The sequence below is a fragment of the Hylobates moloch genome, unplaced genomic scaffold (assembly GCF_009828535.3).
Source record: "Hylobates moloch isolate HMO894 unplaced genomic scaffold, HMol_V3 SCAFFOLD_14, whole genome shotgun sequence".
NCBI classification, from domain to species: Eukaryota; Metazoa; Chordata; class Mammalia; order Primates; family Hylobatidae; genus Hylobates; species Hylobates moloch.
In genome coordinates this window covers 100,148,973-100,173,203 of record NW_026652289.1, presented here as the reverse complement: position 1 = coordinate 100,173,203, position 24,231 = coordinate 100,148,973, and the positions used below count along the sequence as shown (strand labels likewise).

At 43.2% G+C, this 24,231-nt stretch overlaps 1 protein-coding gene and 1 long non-coding RNA gene across 2 annotated transcripts in view; one reads left to right on the top strand and one right to left on the bottom strand.

Moving 5' to 3' along the window:
- Nucleotides 1-16,844, bottom strand: part of LOC131381219 (uncharacterized) — an 89,837-nt gene extending 72,993 nt beyond the window's left edge. Inside the window, exon 1 of the long non-coding RNA XR_009209799.1 lies at nucleotides 16,756-16,844. This is a non-coding gene — a long non-coding RNA (uncharacterized LOC131381219). The remainder of the gene's footprint in view (nucleotides 1-16,755) is intronic.
- A 292-nt stretch (nucleotides 16,845-17,136) lies between these two features.
- NEDD4 (NEDD4 E3 ubiquitin protein ligase) overlaps nucleotides 17,137-24,231 on the top strand; it is a 165,460-nt gene continuing 158,365 nt past the window's right edge. The window contains exon 1 of the mRNA XM_032174988.2: nucleotides 17,137-17,238. Coding sequence (XP_032030879.1) covers nucleotides 17,194-17,238 — 45 coding nt within the window. The 5' untranslated portion in view covers nucleotides 17,137-17,193. The remainder of the gene's footprint in view (nucleotides 17,239-24,231) is intronic.

Here is a 24,231-nt window from a genome sequence, read left to right as displayed (position 1 = left end):
TGAACAATAAGGTCCAGGCTGAGGTGGTCTCAGATGAAGATGGGAAACTTGTTGGGAACTGGAGCAAAGGTGACTCTTGTTATGTTTTAGCAGAGACTGGTGGCATTTTGCCCCTGCCCTAGAGATTTGTGGAACTTTGAAATTGAGAGAGATGATTTAGGGTACCTGGTGGAAGAAACTTCTAAGCAGCAAAGCATTCAAAAGGTGACTTGGGTGCTGTTAAAAGCATTCTGTTTTAAAATGGAAACAGAGCATAGAAGTTCAGGAAATTTGCAGCCTGACGATGCAGAAAAGAAAAACCCATTTTTTTGAGGAGAAATTCAAGCCAGCTGCAGAAATTTGCATAAGTGGCAAAGAGCTTCATGTTAATCCCCAAGATCATGAGGAAAATGTCTCTCGGTTGATGTCAGAGACTTCACAGCAGCCCCTCCCATCACAGGCCTGGAGACCTAGGAGAGAAAAATGGTTTAGTGGGCCAAGCCCAGGGTCTCTGTGCTGTGTGCAGCCTAGGGACTTGGTGCTCTGTGTCCCAGCTGCTCCAGCCATTGCTGAAAGGGGCCAACACAGAGCTTGGTCTGCGGCTTCAGAGGGTGGAAGCCTCAAGCCTTGGCAGCTTCCACATGGTGTTGAGCCTATGGGTTCACAGAAGTCAAGAATTGAGGTTTGGGAACCTCTGCCTAGATTTCAGAAGATGTATGGAAATGCCTGGATGCCCAGGCAGAACTTTGCTGCAGGGGTGGAGCTCTCATGGAGAACTTCTACTAGGGCAGTGCAGAAGGGAAATGTGGGGTTGGAGCCCCCACACAGAGTCCCTACTGGGGCACTGCCTAGTGGAGCTGTGAGAAGAGGGCCACCACCCTCCAGACCCCAGAATGGTAGATCCACTGACAGATTGCACCATGCACCTGGAAAAGCTGCAGACACTCAATGCCAGCCTGTGAAAGCAGCCAGGAGGGAGGTTGTACCCTGAAAAGCCACAGGGGCGGAGCTGCCCAAGACCATGGGAGCCCACCTCTTGCATCAGTATGACCTCGATGTGAGACCTGGAGTCAAAGGAGATCATTTTGGAGCTTTAAAATTTGACTGCCCCCACTGGATTTCAGACTTGCATGGGCCCTGTAACCCCTTTGTTTTGGCCAATTTCTTCCATTTGGAATGGCTGTATTTACCCAATACCTGTACCCCCATTGTATTCAGGAAGTAACTAGCTTGCTTTTTATTTTCCAGGCTCATAGGTGGAAGGGACTTACTTGCCTTGTCTCAGATGAGACTTTGGACTGTGGACTTTTGGGTTAATGCTTAAGTAAGTTAAGTTTGGCGGACTGTTGGGAAGGCATGATTGGTTTTCAAATGTAAGGACGTGAGATTTGGAGGGGCCAGGAGTGGAATGATATGGTTTGGCTGTGTCCTCACCCAAATCTCAACTTGAATTTTATTTCCCAGAATTCCCACGTATTGTGGGAGGCACCCAGTGGGAGGAGGTAATTGAATCATGGGGGCCAGTCTTTCCAGTGCTATTCTCATGACAGTGAATAAGTCTCATGAGATCTAATGGGTTTATCAGGGTTTCCGCTTTTGCTTCTTCCTCATTTTTTCTCTTGCTGCCACTATGTAAGAAGTGCCTTTCACCTCCTGCCATGATTCTGAGGCCTCCACAGCCATGTGGAAGTGTAAGTCCAATTAAACCTCTTTTTCTTCCCAGTCTTGGGCCTGTCTTTATCAGCAGCATGAAAAGAGACTAATATACCACCCTCAATGGCTTTACAAGAACTCTGGACAGAAATATTTATAATCAAGTGGTAATCAGTCTGCATGTTGACCCACTTCCTTGTTACTGAAAGTCATGTCACACTAGATACTGGCTGTCTGCACCCCCATTATACCTATAAATAGGATTCCCGGCCCTAGAATCATATAGCTTTTGTTTAAGATAGATATGATTTCTGACATTAGAGTCGTAACACTTTTAGGACTTGCTTAAGCAGATCCCGAATTCCAGCAGAACAGCTGATGCCAAGCAGTTTAAGACCCTCATAGGGTAACTCAATCAGCATCAACATGAGAATATCATTTCTTCATCTCTCTGTACCATGACTTCATCTTGCACTCTTCAACCAAGCAACGATCGTCACGCCTTGGCTCACTCCAAAACCCTTATAAACTCTAGCCCCAAACTCCTCAGGGAGTTTGAGGTTTCCTTCCATCTCCTCATATGGCAGCCCTACAATTAAAACTCTTTCTTTGCTGCAACCTGGTGTCTTGGCATATTGGCTTACCATGCACATCAGGCAACGGACCTATTACAGTCATGTAATAACCAGACAATCTAGTTTGGTGTTACACGTTGTGTTTATTTCCTTTTGGTTATTCGCTATTGCCTAGCCTTTAGTAAAGACTTTTTTTTTTTTTTTTTGAGACAGGGTCTTACCCTGTTGCCCAGGCTGGGGTATAGTGGTGCCATCACAGCTCACTGCAGCCTTGACCTCTGAGCTCAACCACTCCTCCTACCTCACCTGAGTAGCTGGGACTACAGGTGCACACCACCACACCTAGGTAATCTTAAAAAAATTATTTGTAGAGATGAGGTCTTACTATGTTGCCCACGCTGGTCTCAAACTCCCGGGCTCAAGTGATCCTCCTGTCTTGGCCTCCCAAAATGTTGGGATTACAGGTTTGAACCACTGCACCTAACCCAGTAAAGACTTGTGTACACCATGAGCAATTGAAGTTTTCCTTGCCCATGAGATTATACTGAGAGTGACTTTAATGATTATTCCAGGCTCTAGAGAAATTCAAAGCAATCCCTTAGATTTCTTTGAACTCTACATGTACTCATGTTTATATGTTCATTACTACTAGCTCTGGTTCAGTTTATGGGTCATCTCACTCTCTAGTGTATATTGAACTCTATGCTGTCTGTTGAACATCATACCAACCTTTACATGAAACATACCCTTCTATTCAAGATCCACACGTACATGAAAGAGATATTTATGTTTAATAAACGTGATCAAATTTTTGGGGACGGATAAGGGACTTATATTGTAAAAATGCCAACAACTTTAATGTTAAACACCCTTCTTTTTTTTTTTTTTTTTTTTTTTGAGATGGAGTCTCACTCTGTCACCCAGGCTGGAGTGCAGTGGTGCAGTCTCACCTCACTGCAAGCTCCGCCTCCCGGACTCACACCATTCTCCTGCCTCAGCCCCATGAGTAGCTGGGACTACAGGCGCCCGCCACCACTCCCGGCTAATTTTCTGTATTTTTATTAGAGACGGGGTTTCACCGTGTTAGCCAGGATGCTCTCGATCTCCTGACCTCATGATCCGCCCGCCTTGGCCTCCCAAAGTGCTGGGATTACAGGTGTGAGCCACCGCGCCCGGCCTATTTCAAACAAACAAACAAAACCCACTACCTATCCAGTGTATGGTAAGAAAACTAAAAACAACTTGGCATAGCCTATTGGGAATACTTACGACATCGCAGAATTTTAGAATAAGAGGGCATTCCCTCATTGTATGTTTTAGGTGATGCCAAAGGATATAAAAGTTTTTACTGCAGAATAGATACAAAAGTATTGACTGCAAATGTAATTTTTTTCTGTGTTAAACATTGAGCTTTTTTGATCAATTTTGTGTACAGAAATGTCTTCCCTATTATGTGAAAAAGTCATATGAAACAACATAAACTCTATACAACCCAATTGACATCCATAGGCGAATAGCTTAAATAAATTGTGGTATATCGATATTGTATTTTTCCTTAAAGCTGCTGAAATGTATTCATTAGACGAGTATGCAACACAGCATAACAAGACAAAGTGTGGAAGGGAAAAAGCAAGTTGTAGAACAATGTATATACTGTTTACTGTAGTGAATTGTGCACATCAAACTTAAAACAATGGCTACTTCTGGCACAGGGGAGGGTACTAGCATTTGGGGAATTCAAATAAAAAATGACTTTAGCCTTATTTATAACGTATTAATTTTTTAAAGAATAGTGCTCGCCGGGCACAGTGGCTCACGCCTGTAATCCCAGCACTTTGGGAGGCCGAGGTGGGCAGATCATGAGGTCAAGAGATCAAGACCATCCTGGCCAACATGGTGAAACCCCGTTTCTACTAAAGACACAAAAAATTAGCCAGGCGTGGCGGCAGGTGGCTGTAATCCCAGCTACTTGGGAGGCTGAGGCAGGAGAATCGCTTGAACCTGGGAGGCAGAGATTGCATATTGAGACTGGGTAAATTTTTTTTTTTTATATAGAGTTTTGCTGTTGTTGCCCAGGCTGGAGTGCAATGGTGTGGTCTCGGCTCACTGCAACCTCTGCCTCCCGGGTTCAAGCGATTCTCTTGCCTCAGCCTCCTGAGTAGCTGGGATTACAGGCAACCGCCACCATGCCCGGCTAATTTTGTATCTTTAGTAGAGATGGGGTTTCACCATGTTGACCAGGCTGTTCTCAAACTCCTGACCTCAGGTAATCCCTGGCCTCGGCCTCCCAAAGTGCTGGGATTACAGGCATGAGCCACCACATCTGGCCTGGGTAATTTATAAAGGAAAGAGGTTTAATTGATTCAATGTTTCACAGGACTTGGGAGGCCTCAGGAAACTTACAATCATGGCAGAAGAGGAAGCAAACATCTCCTTCTTCACATGGCAACAGCAAGGAGAAATGCCAAGCAAAAGGGGGAAAAGCCCCTTATAAAACCATCAGATCTCATGAGAACTCACTCACCATCACGAGAACAGCATGAGGGTAACTGCCCCCATGATTAAATTACCTCCCACTGGGTCCCTCCCACAACATGTGGGGACTATGGGAACTATAATTCAAGATGAGATTTGGGTGGGGATGCAGCCCAACCATATCAATTAATGAAAAATACTGTTACTACATTAATATAAGATTTTAATAAAACACATAGAATACTAGATGATATTTGTTGGAATATAAATATGTTATATTCCACCAAACATATTTATCTGTTATATAACATATTTATATGTTTTGTGTTACATATTTATCAAGAGTAATTTAACCAAAATTACTCCTGATTCTTATTTGATAATAATATTGCAGGGGAACAATTTTAGAATTATTAAGAACCAGAGAGCTTTTTAGGATAACTTAACATTTCTTTTTTCATTTTTTTTTTGAGCCAGGGTCTCATTCTGTCACCCAGGCTGGAGTGCAGTGGTGTGATCATGGCTGCTGGGCTCAGGTGATCCTCCCACCTCAGCCTCTTAGGTAGCTGGGACTACAGGTACACACCATCACGCCTGGCTAATTTTTGTTTTTGTAGAGACAGAGTTTTGCCATGTTGCCCAGGCTGGTCTCAAACTCCAGGACTCAAGTGATCTGCCCACCTCTGCCTCACGAAGTGTTGGGATTACAGGCATGAGCCACCATGACCAGGCTTTTCTGGAAATTTAAATTTTAGGTGTGAATTCTAATGAAGGACTCCATAATGTAAAGACAGACAACCCAATAAGAAGGCAAAATACTTAAACAGGCACTTCACAAAGGAGGACATTTAATTGTTCAATGAACATATGAGGAGAAGGTGCTGAATCATTAGTCATCAGGGAAATGCACACAATGAGACAGCACTACTCACGTATCAGAAAGGATACAAAATTTTAAAATGACAATACCACATGTTAGCCAGGATCTGGAACAACTGAAAGTAATCATCTGCTGTTGGGAATGTACATTGGCATAGCCTCTTTGGAAACCCATTTGGCAACAGTCTACTAAATCTGAATATGCGTTTACCTTATCCCCCAGCAATTCCACTCTTGATGAAAGAAAACACGGGTGACCCAAAAGACAGTGCAAGAACGTTCATTTGTAGCTTTGTTTATAATATCTCCAAATTGGAAACAACCCAAATGTATATCAAGGGTATAGTATTCATAGAGTGGAATACTGTATAACAATCAGAACACGTTACTGTTGGATGCAACAGTAGGATACATTGCTGTATGACAGCTGAACCTGACAGCAATAATTTAAGTATACCCTTAAGAATGAACCTATGGTCTAAGAGGAATGTGTGTTCAGAGTTCTGAGCTAAGGAACCTGGGAGTGGTCAACCCAGTTTCCCGCCTTATCTATGAAGGGCATCTGAACCCCTAGTCCATCCCTTGGAATGCAGGCTGTACATGGGATTGAGGCCCTTTGTTTTGGGTTAAATGAAAACTGCTAGCTGGAGGTTGCTAGATGGAGGGTGCTAAGCAAAAGTGCTATAAAAACTGCATGCTTTTTACAAATGGGAGTGGTTCTCCTGTCCAGCCGCTGCCACTGGACCATCCCTGTATGTAAGTTCTTCCAATAAACCCTATGTCTCAGTTGCTGTCTCCACGTCTCTTCTTCAGCCTCTTAGACAGGATGCCATCCCTAATGGGGTCAATGGGAGTCTGGCATGACAATTGCACAGGCATAATGCTGAGCAAAGGAAGGCAGACATTAAAGCATACTGTATGGTTTCATTTCTATAAAGTTCAAAAAGGAGCAAAACAAATTTGTGATAGAAGTCAGAATAGTGAATACTTGTGGGAGCAATGACTAGTAGACGACATGAAGACTCTGGGGCATGGACAATGTTCTGAGTGTTAATCTGGGTGCCAGTTAGTATGTGCATTCACTTGGTAAAAATTCATTCAGCTGTATACTTAAGACCTGTTCACATTTTGTGTGTTGTACTTCAATTTGAAATGCTTTTAGTGCCGGGCGCAGTGGCTCACACCTGTAATCCCAGCACTTTGGGAGGCTGAGACAGAGGATCCCCTGAGCTCAGAGGAGTTTGAGGCCAGCCTGAGCAACATGGCAAAACCCCATTTCTACTAAAAATACAAAAATTAGGCAGGCGTGGTGGCATCTGCCTGTAATCCCAGCTACTTGGGAGGCTGAGGTAGGAGAATTGCCTGAGCCTGGGAGGCAGAGATTGCAGTGAGCCAAGATCGTGCTGCTGCGCTCCAGCCTGGGCTACAGAGTAAGATCCTGTCTCAAATAAATAAAGTAAAATAAAATATTTATAAAATAAAATCTCTAGCAGAGTCACATGGAGATAAGGCAGTTAGTGCCAAGTTTTCCCAAGGGTGGCCCCTAAGATTGTCTGTGGGTTCCCCCTTCTGAGGCCCCGAGAGCTGTTCCAGTTTCTCTCCTTCCTGAGAACTGGTTGTTCTTTTTTTGATTCTCTTGATCCTTACAATAAAAATCTCCCCCAAAATAATAATAATTAGTTTCTTACTGAGACCCACTTGAGTTTCAGGAAGAAATTGACATTATTCTTGAGGTAAACAGCACTGCTTTTTTTTTTTTGAGACAGAATCTCACTCTGTTGCCCAGGCTGGAGTGCAGTGGCGCAATCTTGGCTCACTGCAACATCTGCCTCCCAGGTGATTCTCCTGCCTTAGCCTCCTGAGTAGCTGGGATTACAGGCACCCGTCACTACACCCAGCTAATTTTTTGTATTTTTAGTAGAGACAGGGTTTCACCATGTTGGTCAGGCTGGTCTTGAACTCTTGACCTCATGATTCGCTTTCCTCAGCCTCCCAAAGTGCTGGTATTACAGGCATGAGCCACCAGTACTGCCTTTTATAAAAAAGACAAATACCTTATATGTAAAGTGGCAGAAAAAAATGTGTTTCTCTTATACATGATAGAACCCTAATTGAGTACAATGGAATGTTTGACTGTAAGCAATAAATTAATATAACTGGCATCTGTATTACAAGGGAATGCCTTCAAACTTAATAGCAATAAAATCCAGGTCTAAGATCAGAATTAAAAGAATCATATTCACAGTGGCAAGAGCATCCAGGCTGGGGGTCTCTTGCCAATTACTTCTCTAGGGCACACTGACCAAACATGATCCTTAATATCCTTAGTGCAACCAAGAACACTAGAATGTTTAAAGAATGTTTAAAATTGCTAACTTATAAGGAGAGTTCTCTTCTAAAGAGGGTGCATTCTGTTATAAGAAAGTCCCTTTTGTTCTGCTGAATACCTTGATAGGTTTAGGTATGCAAAATGAGCCTAGAGCTAAATTTGGGATTGAAGAGTTGAATTGTTCTGCAGTTTAAGGAAAGAAGATATTGGAGTTCCTGGTATATTCAGTGAGGGAATGGAGGGTGGAGAAAAGAAAGGAAAAGGATGACAGGAAGCTAGGGATTACTTGGGGAGAAATGGGCAGAAAAAAAATAAACAACAAAGAAACTCCGGTTGTACACCCCTTTAAGAATAAGGGTGTTGGCCGGGCAGGGTAGCTCACGCCTGTAATCCCAGCACTTTGGGAGGCCGAGGCGGGTGGATCACAAGGTCAAGAGATAGAGACCATCCTGGCCAACATGGTGAAACCCCATCTCTACTAAAAATACAAAAAATTAGCTGGCTGTGGTAGCATGCGCCTGTAGTCCCAGCTGTTGCCTAGGCTGGAAGGCAATGGCGTGATCTCAACTCACTGCAACCTCCACCTCCTGGGTTCAAGCGATTCTCCTGCCTCAGCCTCCTGAGTAGCTGGGATTACAGGCACGTGCCACCATGCCCGGCTAATTTTGTATTTTTAGTAGAGATGGGGTTTCACCATGTTGGACAGGGTGGTCTCGAACTCCTGACCTCCTTGGCTTCCCAAAGTGCTGGGATTACAGGCGTGAGCCACTGCGCCCAGTGACAGATAGTGTTTTAACCTCAAAAATATCCGCCTCAAACTTTGTGCTGCTATAACAGAATATCTGTTGGGTAATTTTAAATGGACAGAGATTTGAACTCCTGGGCTCAAGTGAGCCACCTCAGCCTCCCAAGTAGCTAAGACTACAGGCATGCAGCATGCACCACCATGCCTGGCTAATTAATGTTATTAATTTTTTTTTTTTTTTTACAGACAGGGTCTTGCTATATTGCCAAAGCTGGTCTCAAACTCCTGGCCTCAAGCAGTCCTCCTGCTTCAACCTCCCAAAGTGCTGGGATTACAGGCATGAGTCACTACGCCCAGCTGATAATTACCTCTTAAAGATCCCACCTCTCAACACTGTTGCACTGGGGTTTAAATTTCCAACACATAAACTTTGGGAGACATATTCAAACCACAGCAGAAGTTACTTTAGTTTTGGCCTCAGAAATGTGTTAGAAGAAAGAGGAAGAATTCACATGCTACAAATTTATCATGAAAGTTGCTTACAAAGTATTTATCTGCTCTTCAGTTTCTTCAACCAAAAGCTAAACAAGTTTGCACAGGTAGACAGGACCTTTAGCTTAATTTATAAGCGGCTTCCTGCAAAGCCCTCAAGCCATGTTATCACTCATCATCTCTTAAAAACGAAACTGGAATGTTAATCTATTTTTGGTAGAAAAAGTTAGAGACCATTTTATCAAATGGTTTAGACATTTGAAGCTGTATGTAACTTAAAACTACTTATTTGCCTCAGAAATATTACATATAAAGAGAGAAGACAAAACCACACACACACATTACCTATAGAATAATACTGAGCACTTCTAATTGCTTGCCAGCTTGTCTTCTTGATCTTATAAGGAGATAATCTTATTTTCATTCACACATTTGAGTCATTTTAAATAATAGTGTAGAAACACCAGACCTTTAGTAGGAATCCTTATTTATAATGCTTTTACTCTACATGTTATAATAGAATGGAAGCAATATCTTAAATGTTTACAAATCACTTTTATAGGCAGATTCTCTTATTTGGAATTAAGAATAGCTAGTGTATACTCGGGAGGCTGAGGCAGGAGAATCACTTGAACCTTGGAGGTGGAGGTTGCAGTGAGCTGAGATCGCGCCACTGCACTCCAGCCTGGGTGACAGAGTAAGACTGACTCTCAAAAAAAAAAAAAATAGCTAGGGTAAAAGAACCCACAAATAATGTCTTTTCTTCTCCTAGGGAACCATAAAAAGCATTTTGCATTTCAAATTATTATTTCTTTTTTTTAATAATTCAGGCAAATATAATCGGACAAATTCTAAATGCTCTCATTTTAGCTAAAAGCTCAAGTTATTCTAGAAAGGCAACACTTGTAATATTGATATTTTAACCTCTTTTTCACCACTTAAAAATTGCTAATAATTGAAATGGAATGTTCTTTGTAAGTTTATTTTGTATTTGGGAGCTAAAATAACAGCACTTGCTCAAAGGTTTCGAACTACGGCATATTAATGGTATAGATATGGTTTATCTGTTGCAGAATTGAGTCATATGCAATAAGAAACAACATAAAATCCATAAATAAGATTTTATGAGGGAAAAAATCAGTGTTACATATACATTTTTCCCTGCTTCTGGCAAATATAATCTTTCATTCATGTAACTGTTGACTGGCTTCTATGTGTCCAATGGGAAGATAAATACAGTTCCTATATTCAAAGAACTCCCAGACTAATTCAGGGAGAGCTACAAGACAATTTAGGTACTGCTGGATTAGGAATCCTAGTTCCCTAGTAGAAGGGATGCTTCTTCCAGGAGACACAGCAAGGGTCCTACTGTACTGGAAGCTATGACCACCGCTTGGTCATTTTTGAGCTTCTCATGTTACTGGACCAATAGACGAACATAGTAATTACCGTATTGGCAGGGAGGTATAGGAGCTATGGTTGAGTTACACAAGAAAGACAAGAAAGCGGATGTTTGGAACTCAGGGGATTCACTGCATATTTTAGTACTTGCATATCCAAGACAACTCTAAATGGGCAGTTACTAGAACCATGACCCAGGAAGTTTAACACAACTGGCAAATCATACCTCTTGGGGAGGAAAATCTGAGTCCCCACCAGGCAATAACCTAGATTTGCTGAAGTACTGGCCAAGAATGGGAAAATTGAGAGTGGGTGGTATAGGAGAGAGATGATGCATATCATTATGGCCCTGAGACCCGTTACACGGTAGATGCTGCAGCTTATCCTAGAAACTCCTGTCTATCAAGTCTTTTGGAGACGTAAATACTGGACACACCTCAAAGACTCTATGGCAGAATGGACTAAGTGTAGGGCAGATCTGCACGTGTGTTAGATTCCTCTTGCACTCTGACTCGTATCTTCTCAACTAACCTTTACTCCAGTCCTTGCTGCAGCAACCAAAGACGTAGAGATGTAACCAGACAGCAACTCATTTTAGTTGTTTAATGTATAGTTCACTTTCTGCCCCTGCGCCTCACTGCCACTGCTGTTGGACATACCTGTAGGAGCCAATTCAGCCACTCTACACACAAGAAAATCTGCAAATATTAACATCCTATGAAATAATCCCTGTCCAATGGGGAATGGAAACTAATGAATAAATACTCCCTTCTTGGTAGAACAATTCTGAGGTACGTTCTATATGGCTCCTGAAGGGTCCTTAGTGAGATCGAGCCCAAATCAGGTTAATCACGTAAAGGAAACTACAAGATTTAAAAAATCACTGCATGGGTTTTATGCCATTCCTTGCTTTAGTCTTTTCAGCCCCCCACTCATGTTTCCTAGGCTCAGTCGTGTTCTATAAATGTTTAATAACTGCCTCTCCAGGAAAAAAAAATTATCTTGGTTTGTAGCATTTGCCTATTTCTGTGACATAAATACACCATAATTTCAAGCTACCAACATGACATCACCAAATCTGCAGTTGGCGAGAGGTGTACACAATTGTACCTTGGATGCCGGTATGAGTTGAGTCCAGCACACTACTACTTGGGAGTGTGTCTCAAAAAAAATTACTGCATGCAAACATTTGTCTCAGAAGATACAGGGTGAGACAAAAAAGACAAAAAGCTACCGGTGCGGGCCAATTACCAGACAATGATGGGTGTACTGACATTAGCCATGGATACCAATAAGATGAGAAAAAAATTCTTAGGTAGAAGAGGAAAGCATTTCAATTGTATAACAAATTGGTGATAGGAAGAAGTTGTAGGAATGGGAAGGAAGTATGAATTTTAGAATACTCAGAAGTCTCTAGCCTTTGCAACTAGATAGACAATAATGCTATTCCCAGAGACACAGAATACAGGATGATGATGAGTTCATTTTGGGATCTATTTAGTTTGAGACTTTTTTCATGATACCGAGGCAGTGGGAAATACAGGTCTGCAGCTTAGGTAAGAGATAAGGGTGTGGAAGCTATAGCAAGGTATTGTGAAATTTTATTGTTGATAACTACTTATATTCCTGGAATATCCTGCCACCTCTCCTCTGGCTCCAGTCAGACAGCAGTGAGGCTTTCTGATTACTGCCCTCAGGCTAGAACTGTCACTACAGAAATGAAAAGAGAAAGATGAGTCAATGCTCAGCTTATAAATTTTAAAATAGAGCTTTGAAACTCCTGGTAGAAAAAATATGTTGACGCTGGGTATGGTGGCACATGCCTGGAATCCCAGCAATTTAGGAGGCCTAGGCAGGCAGATCACTTGAGGCCAGGTGTTCAAAACCAGCCTAGCCAACATGGTGAAACGCTGTCTCTACTAAAAATACAAAAATTAGCCAGGCATGGTGGCACATGCCAGTAATCCCAGCTACTCAGGAGACTGAGGCAGGAGAATCACCTGAACTCAGGAGGCAGAGGTTACAGTGAGCCAAGATAGCACCACTGCACTCCAAACCTGGAATTATAGGCGTGAGCTACCGCGCCCGGCCATAATAAATCTCTTTATATATCTGCATCCTATTGGTTCTGTTTCTCTAGGGAACCATAATACAGTATCTTTAATCTGTCAGTCTGGAAGAGTTCCTCCAACTTTCTTGACTTCTATGTCCTTGACACTTTTGAAGATTACAGGGCAGATATTTTGTAGTACGTTCCTTAAATTGGATTTGTTTTCTCATGATTAGATCCAAGTTATGTAGGAAAAGCAACGGGTTGCAAGATTTTGATCTGTCAAATGTTCACTTTCATCATTTGATTAAGGTGGTATCTTTCAGCCTTTTAATCTATGTAACTAAGTACTTTGTGGAAATATACGTTGAACCCTGTAAAAATCTCACTGGTCATTGAACTTTGAATGTACTCATTTCTTATATCTGTAATGAACCCATGGTACCAGAATTATTCATTGGATTATAATCTGTTGCTGTCATAATTTATTTTAGTGATCAAGTTAGACCATCTTTGGCCAGTGGGAGCTTTTTTCAGGTTGGTTCTTGTGTCCTTTTATTCTGTCTCCATCATTACTTTCATTATTTTCTGGGATAACAAGATGTTTCAGGCTCAACTTTTATTTGCCTTGTCCTCGTCCTGCAATCAGCCATTTTTCCAAGGAGCCCTGGTTTCTTTTAGTAAAAAATTAAAATGTGGATGCAAGATATGCTCATTCCTTTTGGGGTGTCATTGTTCCCAAGCCCTCTTAGAGTACAAATGTAGAAAATATTTGTGTGTGTGTGTGTGTATATGCAGCAGAGGTTTACATCAACATTTATTTATATACTATATATATATGTTAAAAACTTTTGAGTTCATGTCAACACCACCAATTTCATTATAACAACACAAGACTCATTCAAGTTTTCTCTTTCCATTCTTATAACTTCAACAGTGACGAATGTGGTTCTCATTATCATTCATACATTCACTTATTGGATCACTTGTCTCTACAAGTAACTAATTTCCCATTTCTGCCATCACCAGTCCACCAAGCAAACCCTTCCTTGAACACACTTGGGTCCCACTGCCTTGCACCTGGCCATCTCTCTCACTACCTCCCACCCCTTGTGGGGTGAGGAGGGCATTTGAAAAGATGACCATGATACCTGAACTCTCTTCTTTACTCCTTCCTCTGCCTTGTTACCTGGAACATAGATGTAATGATTGAAGCTTGGGCCACTGTCTGGACTATGAGGACAAGGGTCACACCTACAAACATCAGAGCAGTGAGTTCTAAAGTGCCTGAATTTCTCACACTTAGGCAGAGCAAACTAGCCATATTAACCCTGCCCTGCCCACTGTCTAGACTTTTACATGGCAGTCATATAACATGAATCTTTAAATCTCATTAGTTTAGGTAACAGCCAAATGTAATTCTACTTGATAAAGACGTCCACAGCTAGAGGCCAGCGGGAACATGGATACATCTACTAATTCCAGGAGGGAGTGATGAGAACCTCCATCACCGAGATGAGGGAGCACAACAGCCTGTTAGAAGTCAGAATCCAGCTTAGCAAAAAGAGGCTCAGGGAAGACCAATGAATTGATTGGGACTATGTATTCTACCACTGGAGGTAGAAACTTAGTTCATTTCAGAAAATCAAATAAACATTTCTTGCACTACTGAGCTCTGGATCTGAGATGGGCTCTATGAAGAGAGTAGCTGAAACTATGGTAATGGCAATGGCAATGGATGAGGTCCAGGGAGTTTCCAGTGGAAGAAAAAATGAACCTTAAAAATCTCAAACATTAACTTTTAGAAAGGAAGCAGCCAGCAGATATTACGAGTAAGAGAGAATTAAAGGAGAACTTCGGAACAAGACTTTTTTTATATCCCTTAGGGAATTAATTACCAACATTGAAGTGCATTTCGTATCGTTACCTTTCATATTGTTACATTCCACATCAAATTTTGATCCCAATGGGTGATATTTTAAAAACTAGAAACAATTTCTGCATCACAGTGAAATCTATAGGCAGAGTGAAAGAGGGTTAGGTACATAGACTACTAGAAAGTCTAGACCAGGTTCACTGGTTTTCATTCACTTCTTGCTTCTTAATCAGTTTGGAGGCTCATGTAAAGGCAGATTTGAAGGGAGAAAAGACTCAAGAACAAGAGATAGAAGCAGTGATGCTATTGGAGGTTGCTAGAATTGCCTGGGTTTTGACTTGGGATGATCCCTAGCACAGGTATGAGGCACAGAATAAATTGTTATGCACCATGTCACACTCTTCACACGTGCCTCACATGGTTATACACATACTCAAACCAAATCAACATGAACCTAATCGGAGGCAGCCTAGGTGGACAAGAGGCCTTCATGAGAGTTCTGTGCAGTTGAGTGATATGTGGAGGAGTTCTTCATTCTAAACAGCTTTCTCAGTGGTGGTTGGTTATTTGACCACAAGCTGATATCACCATCTCGATTTGAGCTTCCTTTAATTTCAGGTGCCCCTCCGAGCTGTTGACTGGGATACAATAATTACTCTAGTTCATCTTGTATTGGTAGCTGCCTGTTTAATTCTTCATGATTTCATATTCAGAAAGACAGAATAAGAAATCATGAGTCAAATCTGTGGTCTTTAGAAGTATCATCACTAATAGCTATTGGGTACATCAAATGGCCAATTTGCTTTACTTTATAATCCCTAGGGGATTTACTGATTTTTTTTTTTTTTTTAAATTACCAGTTTTAGGCTGTGTATAGTTCTCATATATTCATTACATTCTAGTAGCAGTAACGGAAGCTGTTTTTACACGTTTGTAATTGTGCCCTGAAATGACAATGAATTAAATTTAAATGACTTAACTGACTTAAAATTAAATATAAAAATGTGTATCATGAGAGATGAGGGAAATATTCGCAAAATAGAAGGGCACACAATATTTTCAGATTATTTTATTCTTAACCCACAAATCCGACAGATATGTGACCACTTAAAAGACAAATTAATGCTCTCATGGCTTTTTAGATTTAGGTAAGCCAACAATTCCTGACCATTCTGTAATTTTGTAGTCATGTTTAAGTGCCATCTCTTTCCCCCAATACGGATGAAATCTGAATTATGTATTAACAGAATTTTGATACATATTACATGAATGAAATGGTTCCTACCAAACATAAAGTACGACAATTGAGATGGAGTCTTGTTCTGTTGCCCAGGCTGGAGTGCCACAGCGCAATCTCGGCTCACTGTAACCTCCTCCTCCCAAGTTCAAGCCATTTCCTTGCCTCAGCCTCCCAAGCAGCTGGCACTCCAGGCTCCCGCCGCCACGCCCAGCTAATTTCTGTGTTTTTAGTAGAGACAGGGTTTTACTATGTTGGCCAGGTTGAGCTCGGATTCCTGACCTAAGGTGATTCACCCCCTTCGGTTTCCCAAAGTGCTGGGATTACAGGCGTGAGCCACCGCGCCCGGCCAAGTACGACAAAAATCTTATGTAACAAACCAGTAATATGGGCTATAGCCTTGTTCCCACGTAGCATCTTAAACTGTTAAAAATAAATCAGAGTTATTCTGAAATCATTGAGGAAAATAAAAATTAGATTTTGAGATTGCAGAATTGTGCAAATTTCTGCAAATGTATAAAAACAACATGATATCAGTTGTGGCCTGGGTGTTCATAATTCTCCCCAGACTCTTTTATGGATGCCTTATTTGGTGGAGGTCTTCCTGTAATTATGGAACTATAAAGCCCATCAGACAGGAATATTAAAAAACATGATTATTCCATAACCTTATTCCACAGGAGGAGTTATTCTACAGGAGGTCCTAGTTCATTTTATTTTTCCCTCCTCTTCACTGCCTTCCGGTGGTGCTGCGGGTCAACGCCCAGCTGAAGCAGGTTTAGAGGGTCAGCCTGGAGGTTGGATGGTTACTGGTGGGCTTTCAAGATGGACAGACCACAGGACAGCAAATAGCTTAGGAACTGGCACTGTTTACAAATCCTAGGGAGAGAATTTCAGACCCCGAGTCCAAGACGGCTGCGATCCCTCCAGGCCTCCCCACTTGCTGCCACGCTCAGGCTTTCCCTGGCGGTCCCCAGGTCCGGCTTCTTATTGGAATGACAGCCTTAACCGACAAGAAAGCGCTATGATTTTCAGTTTGGGATTTAAGCGGGGATTAAGCTCACGGATTCCCAGGCGTCCAGTCAGAGGCCGAACTCTGGGTCGGATCTCAGCGAGACTAGTTGCTGAGGAACACTTGCAGCCTGGCTCCCCGGCGGACCGGCCCACCACTCACCTCCCGGGGAAGGGACCGAGGGCGCGCCCCGCCACGCGCGCTCCCCACGCCACGGTCCCCGCCGCGCGCGCGCTCCTCCCGCCCGAGCCCCGCCACGCGCGCCCCCGCCCAGCCCCAGGAGCGCGCGCCGCCGGCCTTTTCCCGCCGCGCTGCCGGGGCCGCTAGTGCCCGCTCGCCGGGGGAGGCGCTGCTGCCGCTGAGGGAGCGCCTCCTCCTGTTCCTCCAACTCTTCCCCGCCTCCTCCCGCTTCTCCTCCTCCTCCTCCTCCTCCACAGTTGCCCGCCGTGGGCGGGGGCGAGCGCGTCCGGTTTGCTGGAAGCGTTCGGAAATGGCAACTTGCGCGGTGGAGGTGTTCGGGCTCCCGGAGGACGAGGTGCGGGGACCGCGGGGCTGCGGGGCGGGCTTCCCTTCGGGTTATTCAGCAGCCGGACCCGGGGAGGTAGCGGCGGCGGCCACGACCGGAGGCTCCGCTGTCAGCCCCTCCTCCCTCGGCGCGAGCCTGGGGAGCGCGCGAGGCGCCGCGGGGACTGTGGGGGCGGCATGGCGCGCGGGCGCTGGGGACTCGCCGGAGGGAGCAAGCGCGTCGGGTCCCACCCGCCCCTTCCCGGAGCGGCCGCCGCCTTCCTTCTCGGTTTCCTTCGGGAAGTGTTGAGGACGGGGCTAGGCGGCCGGCGGGGGACGCACATCACCGCGCCAGCCCCTTCCTGCCGCCCCCGCCGGGCGTGCGGAGCTCCCAGGCGGTGGGAGAGGGTTGCAGCGTCCCCGCTGTCGATTCGCTTTGCTCTGGCAGAGGCCGGGCCGAGTTAACTTTACGGACTTCGGTCTGGAGAGTTCCAAGTGAATTGTCATTCGCTGGTTTGTTTTTTTCTTCTTTATCTGAAATCCTTTTTAATCCCCTAACTAGAGACAGGGATGGGAGAGCAGGAACATAAATGTTCCTCCTCCTCTTTAGCAACAAGTGTCCAGTGTGAGAAGTTCATGCTTTATTTCACCGGTCGTCGTTGATGTTAAAAAGTAAAGCCAAAAAAGTATAAATACTTCATAAAGAAGTTACCACATCTGTTCCTTTTGAAAACTAGATTAAGCTCTGGGATTTGAAGAAGGCAAAGCTGTTTCTTTTTAGCTAAATAACATGCTGATTATGCCTATGCTTATCAAAAATATTGTAAGACCATTTGGAAAGGTTGTTCCGTCGTAAATGATATGTGGCTTCTGTGTGTTCTTGGAGATTGTCTCAAAACTGCAAATGGTTGGGAGATGAAAAGGCTGTATATAGTCTAACAGTGACTGGTTCCGAGTGAAAAAAATCAATTTTTTTTGCCTTCTTGTTGGCTGAGCTGCCACATGTACCTGTTATCAAGATTAGACCCAGTTAACTGAAAATCCATCAACCTAATTTATACTGCTTAAGTATTGTAGTACTTAAGTTGTATAGTTCCTTCTCTTAGTACCTTGGTGTCGTCAAACATTTTACACTTCTCTTGAGAGCTCTTTGTTTATAAAGGGTGGGCAATTTGTTAATGCAGTCAAGTTATTTGAGGATATTTTGAGAATGCTTACGTGATGCGATTAGAATTTAATTTCCTAGTTATTGCTGCCAGAAGAGAAACGAAGTGATGATGGACAAATGGTGGCGGCTCATAGTCCCTCAGAAACAATAGTGAATGTGCTCTAGCTAAAGATATCATTCTAGCTAATGGCACCTTTATTCTGTAGACGAGATCAGAAGATAATAGAGCACTTCACCTGTGGTCGCTGTCTTACCAGACAGATTCCCCTGCTTGCTACATAGCCCAGTGCAGTTAACTTCAAGCTGGTGTCCAACCCAGTCAGGCTGGCCTTGGACTTTCTTTCCCTGCTGTATTCACAGGTAGGCCCTGCTAGTTGCAGATGTCTCATCTCACCGCCTTCCAGCAGAGCCAGTTGATCTTAAAGAAAATAGTGCCAAAGGTATCATTCACCATCTGTTTTCTCCCTCTTGGTACATGATCAGTGTTTTTAATGATCTACTTTAGTAATTTCTCTGTTTTCAATCATCACCCCTCTGCCCAGCTGAAATAAAACTAATTGTGGCAGTTAATGGGTGGTCGGTAAGGAACTGGGGCCAAAGGCCAGAAACTCCACCCTTTGAAATGTGGATTTCCTCAACTTGCTGAAGGATTTGTACTTCTAGGAAGTTTCATGGAATGCGGCCTATCCCATTCACATTCTGGGAGTTCTGGCTGTCAGTTCCGTGACTCTAATTTGCTTCTTTCCCCTCTCTATTTTGTCCACATTGAGGAGGGGAGTGAGATAGGAAGATAAGAGACATGATGTTGAAGAATCTTCCACTTCTTCCATTGTAATTGGATTATTCATTTAACAGACATTCATTTACTGTTTGCTCTGTATCATGAATTGTGCTAGGCACCAGGGATAGAGAGGGAAAAAAGACAGTCTCAGCCTAGGACTGAGGGAAAGATAAAAGTCACTTTTTTTCTTGTGGAGGTTGCCGTCTCCACTATCATTTGCCATTTATTTTCTGGTCCATCACAAAAGTAAAAGAAGGATTGAAACCACACTCCCCCCCCTTCCCACCCCCAAACACCCCTTTTGTTAGAGGAAGAAAGCATTGCAGCTATGTCACTTCTAAAACTCACAGACTAGTCTGGAAATAGGCAGCCCTCTGCTGTTGATTAAAAGTAAAGTGCTTTTTCATTACAAGAAAAGGAGAGGATTCTTATTTTAAATTTGAAACTAAAACGGGGAGAAAAATAATTTGAAATGGGATAGAAGACAGTGAAAGAATTGTAATTTAATCAGTATATAGTGAATAGTCGCTGAGTCAGTGTCTGAGCATATTAGCACTGAAGTATGCTAAAATGTAGATCATAATACCTTTCTCTCACTTTTCAGTGAGTTTTGGCTCTTCTTCTACATATAAGTGACTTATAGTAAGAGATCACCCTGGCTGCATGTGCAGGATTTTGCCATTAAAGTGTTAACAAACAAAGGAGGAAGTGTAGTCTAATTTATACCAGATTTGCTCTGGTCACTTGAGATTAACGGTAGAGAATAACATGCACTGATCTTTACTGGGGAGCAGTGTGGTGGATGCGGGGACTGGAATTCAGCATCGCTTCCCACCTCCTTCCCATGCACCTCCCTGTGATGTGGAGGTGGAAAAACTAAACACTGTTTCCCACACTCCATTGAAATTAATGGTCTGGATCCAAAATAGGCACCCCAGTTAAGTGCACTTGAGATTTGGGGAGTGGAAATGAGGTGGAGCATATTGTTTTGTTTCTTTGGCTTTTTCTGCTGATAGGCACGGTCATGTAAACGTCTGATTTTTCTGGAAAAGTATTCCAGTATCTGGTAACTTGCTTTGTACCTATTGATAGGAAGTCACCGAAGTAGTGGTGATGGTGGCTTCCAGACGTCAAGACTGATTATATTCTTGAAGTCATCAGTTCTGGTGATGACTCCTGATCATCTACCTTTCTGACTGGGAGAGGTAGTAGCTTCCTGGGTGGGTCAGTTCTGCCATGTTTCTGATCTTCTAGAACTGTAGTCCCCAACTGTTTTGGCACCAGGGACTGGTTTCATGGAAGATAGTTTTTCCATGGACCAGGGATGAGGTCTAGTGGTTTCAGGATGATTCAAGCACATTACATGTATTGTGCACTTCTATTATTATTACATTGTAATATATAATGAAATAATTATACAGCTCACCGTAATGTAGAATTAGTGGGAGCCCTGAGCTTGTTTTCCTGCAACTAGATGGTCCCAAGTGTGGGTGACGGTAATGGGAGACAGGGAGACAGTGACAAATCATCAGGCATTAGATTCTTATAAGGGGCACACAACCTAGATCCCTTGCATAGACAGTTCACAATAGGGGTCATGCTCTTATGAGAATCTAATGCCGCTGCTGATCTGACAGGCAGCGGAGCTCAGGAGGTAATGTGATCGATGAGGAATGGCTGTAAATACAGATGAAGCTTTGCTCACTGGCCTGCCACTCACCTCCTGCTGTGTGGCTGGTTCTTAAGGTTGGGGACCCCTGCTCTAGAAGTCCAGCCTAGCACCTACTCTTCCAGCTCTTCCAAAAATTTTGTAAGCATCTAATCCCCTGTATTAGCTTCTTTCTTCTTAAAGCATCGAGAATGATTTCTGTTTCCTATAAGAAAGCCTGACTGAAGCAAGGAAAAAAAGGAAGGAAATAAAGAGGAGTTTAGAGTCTCCGCTATCGGTATGGAGAGTGCAGTTTGCACATAGAGAATAATAGATGCCCCTGGTGGCAGCAGCCACAACAATGCATAAGCAAAAGGGTAAGAAGGGCATATTATGATACTTCTGGACCCACTAAGGCTGAGCAGAAGACCCTTACTCAGTCTCGGAACAAACTTCCCAAACCTTTATGTACTACACACAAGGGAGGAGAAGCATAGGGTAAGCAGCAGCTGTATTAGTAATTTCTCCCAGTCTTTCATGTATTGTTTTTGCCATTAGTGCTTTTTTGCAACTCTTTAATTCCAGAATCATTATGAAGTATTTTTCATGGACCCAGGGACTAAAGAAGTGAATAAATATAGTGTATTTTTAAAATAACTTATTTTTAAATTATATATTTACTTTTGAGATGGAGTCTTGCTCTGTCACGCAGGCTGGAGTGCAATGGCGTGATCTCAACTCACTGCACCCTCTGCCTCCCAGGTTCCAGCGATTTTCCTGCCTCAGCCTCCAGGATAGCTGGGATTACAGGTGCACACCACCACGCCCAGCTAATTTTTGTATTTCTAGTAGAGATGGGGTTTTACCATGTTGGCCAGGCTGGTCTCGAACTCCTGACCTCAGATGATCCGCCTGCCTCGGCCTTCCAAAGTGCTGGGATTGCAGGCATGAGGCACCACGCCCATCCTATTGTAAAATTATTTTAAACCATCAGAAAAGTTGAAAGTACAACACAAAGAGCTCCAGTATCCTTCTCATGCAGATTCTGCAGCTGTTAACCTTTTCACTGCAATTGTTCCATCACCTTTTTTTGCCATTTTCATTAATCTGTTTCTGAACTACTTGAGAGCAAGCTGCAGACACAATGCCCCATCATCTTTAAATACTCTAGTGTGTATTTTTCTAAAACAAGAATACTTTCCTGCATAACAACCATACACCCTTCGAAGCTAGGAAGTGGACACTGATACAACAATGCCATTCCATCCACAGATACCATCCAAATTTTGATAAATGTTACTAATAATTTCTCTTTTTCCTTTTCTGTCTAAGAACCTATCTGGGAACATATATTGCATTTACTTGGCATGTCTTTGCAGTCTCTTCGAATCTGTAACATTTCCTCAGTTTTTCTTATCCTAAACAGTTTTAAGAAGGACAGGCCTTGGCTGGGCGTGGTGACTCAAGTCTGTAATCCCAGCACTTTGGGAGGCCGAGACGGGTGGATCACGAGGTCAGGAGATCGAGAGCATCCTGGCTAACATGGTGAAACCCCGTCTCCACTAAAAATACAAAAAAAAAAAATTAGCCAGGCGTGGTGGCTGGCGCCTGTAGTCCCAGCTACTTGGGAGGCTGAGGCTGGAGAATGGCATGAACCCAAGAGGCGGAGCTTGCAGTGAGTCAAGATCATGCCACTGCACTCCAGCCTGGGCGACAGACAGAGCGAGACTCTGTCTCACCAAAAAAAAAAAAAAAAAAAAAAAAAAGGACAGGCCTTACATCCTATGATGTTTCTCATTTTGGGTCTGTTTAGTGTTTCTTGATGACCATGTTCAGGTCACACTCTCTTGGCAGGAATCACAGAAACGATGCTGTGTTCTTCCCACGCATCACACCAGGGGACACCTGATGCTGACTTGTCCCAACACTGTCAGTGACCTTAATCACTTGGTCACCTTGGTGTCTGCCAGGTTTCTTCTCTGTAATGTCACCCTTTTTCTCTTTATAATTGATAGTATTTTCGGGGGACATGTTGTAAGATTATGCCAATATCCTATTTCTCATCAAGTCTTCATCCTCAGTTTTAGCATCCATTGATGAATTCTATCTGAACCAAACACCACTGTTTTGTTTTATTTCCATCTGTTAGTTGGCATTCTATGTAAGAAGAGCTTTCCTTTTCCTGTCATTTATTTATATCAGCATAGACTTGTAAAATCCCACTTTATTCAGCAGGTTGTAATCAGTTACTGTCATTAAATATTTTATTGCTCATACTGTCCCAATTTGTCCAGTGGGAGCCCTTTCAAGGAGGTTCCTAGGTCTTCATAACAAGTCCCCATCATTCTTTGAACACTTTCTGGCAGAAGTTGTTCCAGGCTTCTCTTGTGTTTTGCTTGGCTCAGCTATCTGCAATCAGCCATTTTCCCTAGGAGCACTGGTTCTATTTAGTATAAAATGGTTTTTACATGCTACAATTTGGGTACTTGGTGTGCTCATTGTTACTGGGATATACTCTTGGGCCATCTCTGAACAGTTAAGAAGCGTATGTGTGTGTGTTTGTGTGTGTATGTGTACTATACACACATATATAAGTATACACAAAGATCTATAGCTATTTCTATATCAATCTGTAAATACATAACTTTAAAAATCATGAATTCCTTTGGGAGGCCGAGGTGGGCGGATCACGAGTTCAGGAGATTGAGGCCATCCTGGCTAACACGGTGAAACCCTGTCTCTACTAAAAATACAAAAAATTAGCCGGGCGTGGTGGTGGGCGCCTGTAGTCCCAGCTACGTGGGAGGCTCAGGCAGGAGAATGGCGTGAACCCTGGGGGGCGGAGCCTGCAGTGAGCCGAGATCGCGCGATCAAACCTAATACCTGAGTTCCTTTATAGCCATAAGTACCTTTTCTAACAGTGAAAAAATTTGACTTTTATTATCCTTAATATATTTGTTCATTTACTTACGTGTTCAGTGTAACTAACTTCCTGACGACGCAGACATCTCCTCTGCCACGTCAGCTCTTCACATCCTTGGATGCCAGTGGGAATATTGCTATTCTCTATGCAGCATCCCTATGCAACACTCTCCTCCCCTCCTCAGTACCCTTGCCAGTGGGCACCCTTCTGATGCATCTCTGTATGGCACCTCCCCCTTCCCCCAGTGCCCCATGCTGGCGAGCATGCCAACCATGCACCTCTGTGAAATTCCCCCTCACCCCACAGACATTTTCTGTCGTGGACCGTGGTTGACTGCTCTGTGCCAGGCACAGAAGAGGAGAAGGAACTGTAATTTCTTTTATAGGTAATTAGCAATTCATATATCACATAGGAGTAGAATCTTTGAGCTGGAAGAGACCTTGTAAATAAATCATTTAGGGTGAGCAGGGATATAGAAAATGGGATTCTTTTGGGTTCGAATTC